A 1,777-nucleotide genomic window follows, 5' to 3' on the forward strand; every position below is an offset into this window, starting at 1 on the left:
AGTACCTGAGTTTGCCATCACTTTATCATTTCTTGTTCTGCCTGTTTTGTGAAAGTTTGTACGGAACACCCAGGCAGACGAAAGGTTTTAAAATCCTCCCTCAAAGTTTTGTGATATTTTGCTTGCTTTTTATTAAAGGTCTGACACAACTTTAAGAATTTGGATCCATTTTACTCCTGTTTATAGGAAAGAAGTCAAAGTGCGAAAGCGAAAGTTGGGGGAGCATATCGGCCCTCCCACAAATGGTTTTTCGTTCCCCACAAGGCCGCTCTGTGCCTCTCCACCTTGTCATTCGCTCTTTGCTGGTGGAGGAGGTGGTGAGAGTGACCTATATTCCAGTTCCTCCTCCCTGTGTTCTTGGCTGGGGTGTGGAGGGTGGAGCCCTTGCTTTCCCTCTGCCAGAGTCTGCGGTGCCGCTGTTGACAGGGTTCGCCATGGCACGAGAGAGCACCCTGTCACTGCCCACCCTGAAGCTGCTGTTGGTCGGAGACAGTGCGGTGGGGAAATCCAGGTGCATGCCAAGAGGGGGGAGTGTGCCACAGGGTGGGAAGAGGACCGAGGGTGTCGCTCCATGGAGAGCTGCTGTTCCCATACAGCTCACCTATGTCCTGTCTTGTCTCCTCCCACAGCCTCTTGCTGCGATTCACAGAAGACCAGTTTGAACCCTGCCTCGACCCAACCATTGGTGAGCATCGCTGGCTGCCGCTATCCTTTGTCACTTGTGAGAGTGCCAACCCCAGGGCTTAACCTGCACCAGGGACCATCTGTTTGGCACCAGGAGCTGTTTTCTTCTGCTTGGCAGATTGTGAAAGAAAGGGATTGCCTCTGAGCATGTGCAAAATGCCTTTCGGTGGACGTTGGTACAGCAGGGAACGGCTGCGTGGCTTTGTGGGAGGGTTGAGCTCCAGAGGTGCTCTGTTGTTCCAAAACCCTGATTTAGACACATTTTTAACAAAATCCCTTGTCTTCCTTTTTGTGGTTCTGTCGTGCTCGTTCTTTAGAAAGTTCAGAACAGATTAGATAAGATAACTTGATTGGTCTCTAGTCCCAACCGCCCCTGCTGCTCAGATCCAATCAGAGTCACTCACAGGCTCCAACTGGATCTGCTCACATTGGTACTGGTATGTTTTCTCAGGTGGGACAAATGGGAGGAGGGCTGCCAACTGGAGCCTGGAGAGGACAGGGTTGGAGGAGGGACTTTTATGAGGTAAAATGCCACAAGCCCATCCTCCAAAGCAGCCCTTTTCTGCATGGGGGTTGACCTCTGTAATCTGGAGACAAGTTGTAATTCCAGAAGATCTCCAGGCCCCTCCTAGGGGACAGGGGTGGAAAAGCACCCTACCCTAGTACTGCTTTCCCAATCAGATTGGTCCCTCACACACACACACACACAAACTGTTGTTCTTTGATCTGCACAGAAAGGACTGGGTGTCCTGGTCACATCACAGATCTTGGCATTAGTCTTGTCTCTAGGGTTGCCACTTGCCAGCCCTGGGTTGGGGAATTCCTGGAGATTTTGAGGATGGAGCCTGAGGAGTGGAGGGGAGGGGAGGGACGTCAGTGGGATCTCCAGCCACCACCTGGAGGTTGGCAACCCTAAGTCTGTCCCTTAACTTCAGCATCAGGTTTTTTCCCTGCCATTTATTTGCCAGGCAATACTATCTTGGGGGAAGAGAAAGTCACCTGACCATGCCGGTATGCACCCAAATATTACTGATATTTTATGGACAATACGTGTGTCCCCTGACAAGAACAATTAACAGTGTACATAAGAACA

At 50.8% G+C, this 1,777-nt stretch overlaps 1 protein-coding gene across 1 annotated transcript in view; it reads left to right on the top strand.

Annotated features, from left to right (window-relative positions):
- The first annotated feature begins 420 nt into the window (after positions 1 to 420).
- LOC107120467 (ras-related protein Rab-18-B-like) overlaps positions 421 to 1,777 on the top strand; it is a 22,993-nt gene continuing 21,636 nt past the window's right edge. The window contains exons 1-2 of the mRNA XM_015423173.1: positions 421 to 511; positions 630 to 685. Coding sequence (XP_015278659.1) covers positions 435 to 511; positions 630 to 685 — 133 coding nt within the window. The 5' untranslated portion in view covers positions 421 to 434. The remainder of the gene's footprint in view (positions 512 to 629; positions 686 to 1,777) is intronic.

The sequence above is a fragment of the Gekko japonicus genome, unplaced genomic scaffold (assembly GCF_001447785.1).
Source record: "Gekko japonicus isolate JY-2015 unplaced genomic scaffold, Gekko_japonicus_V1.1 scaffold661, whole genome shotgun sequence".
NCBI classification, from domain to species: Eukaryota; Metazoa; Chordata; class Lepidosauria; order Squamata; family Gekkonidae; genus Gekko; species Gekko japonicus.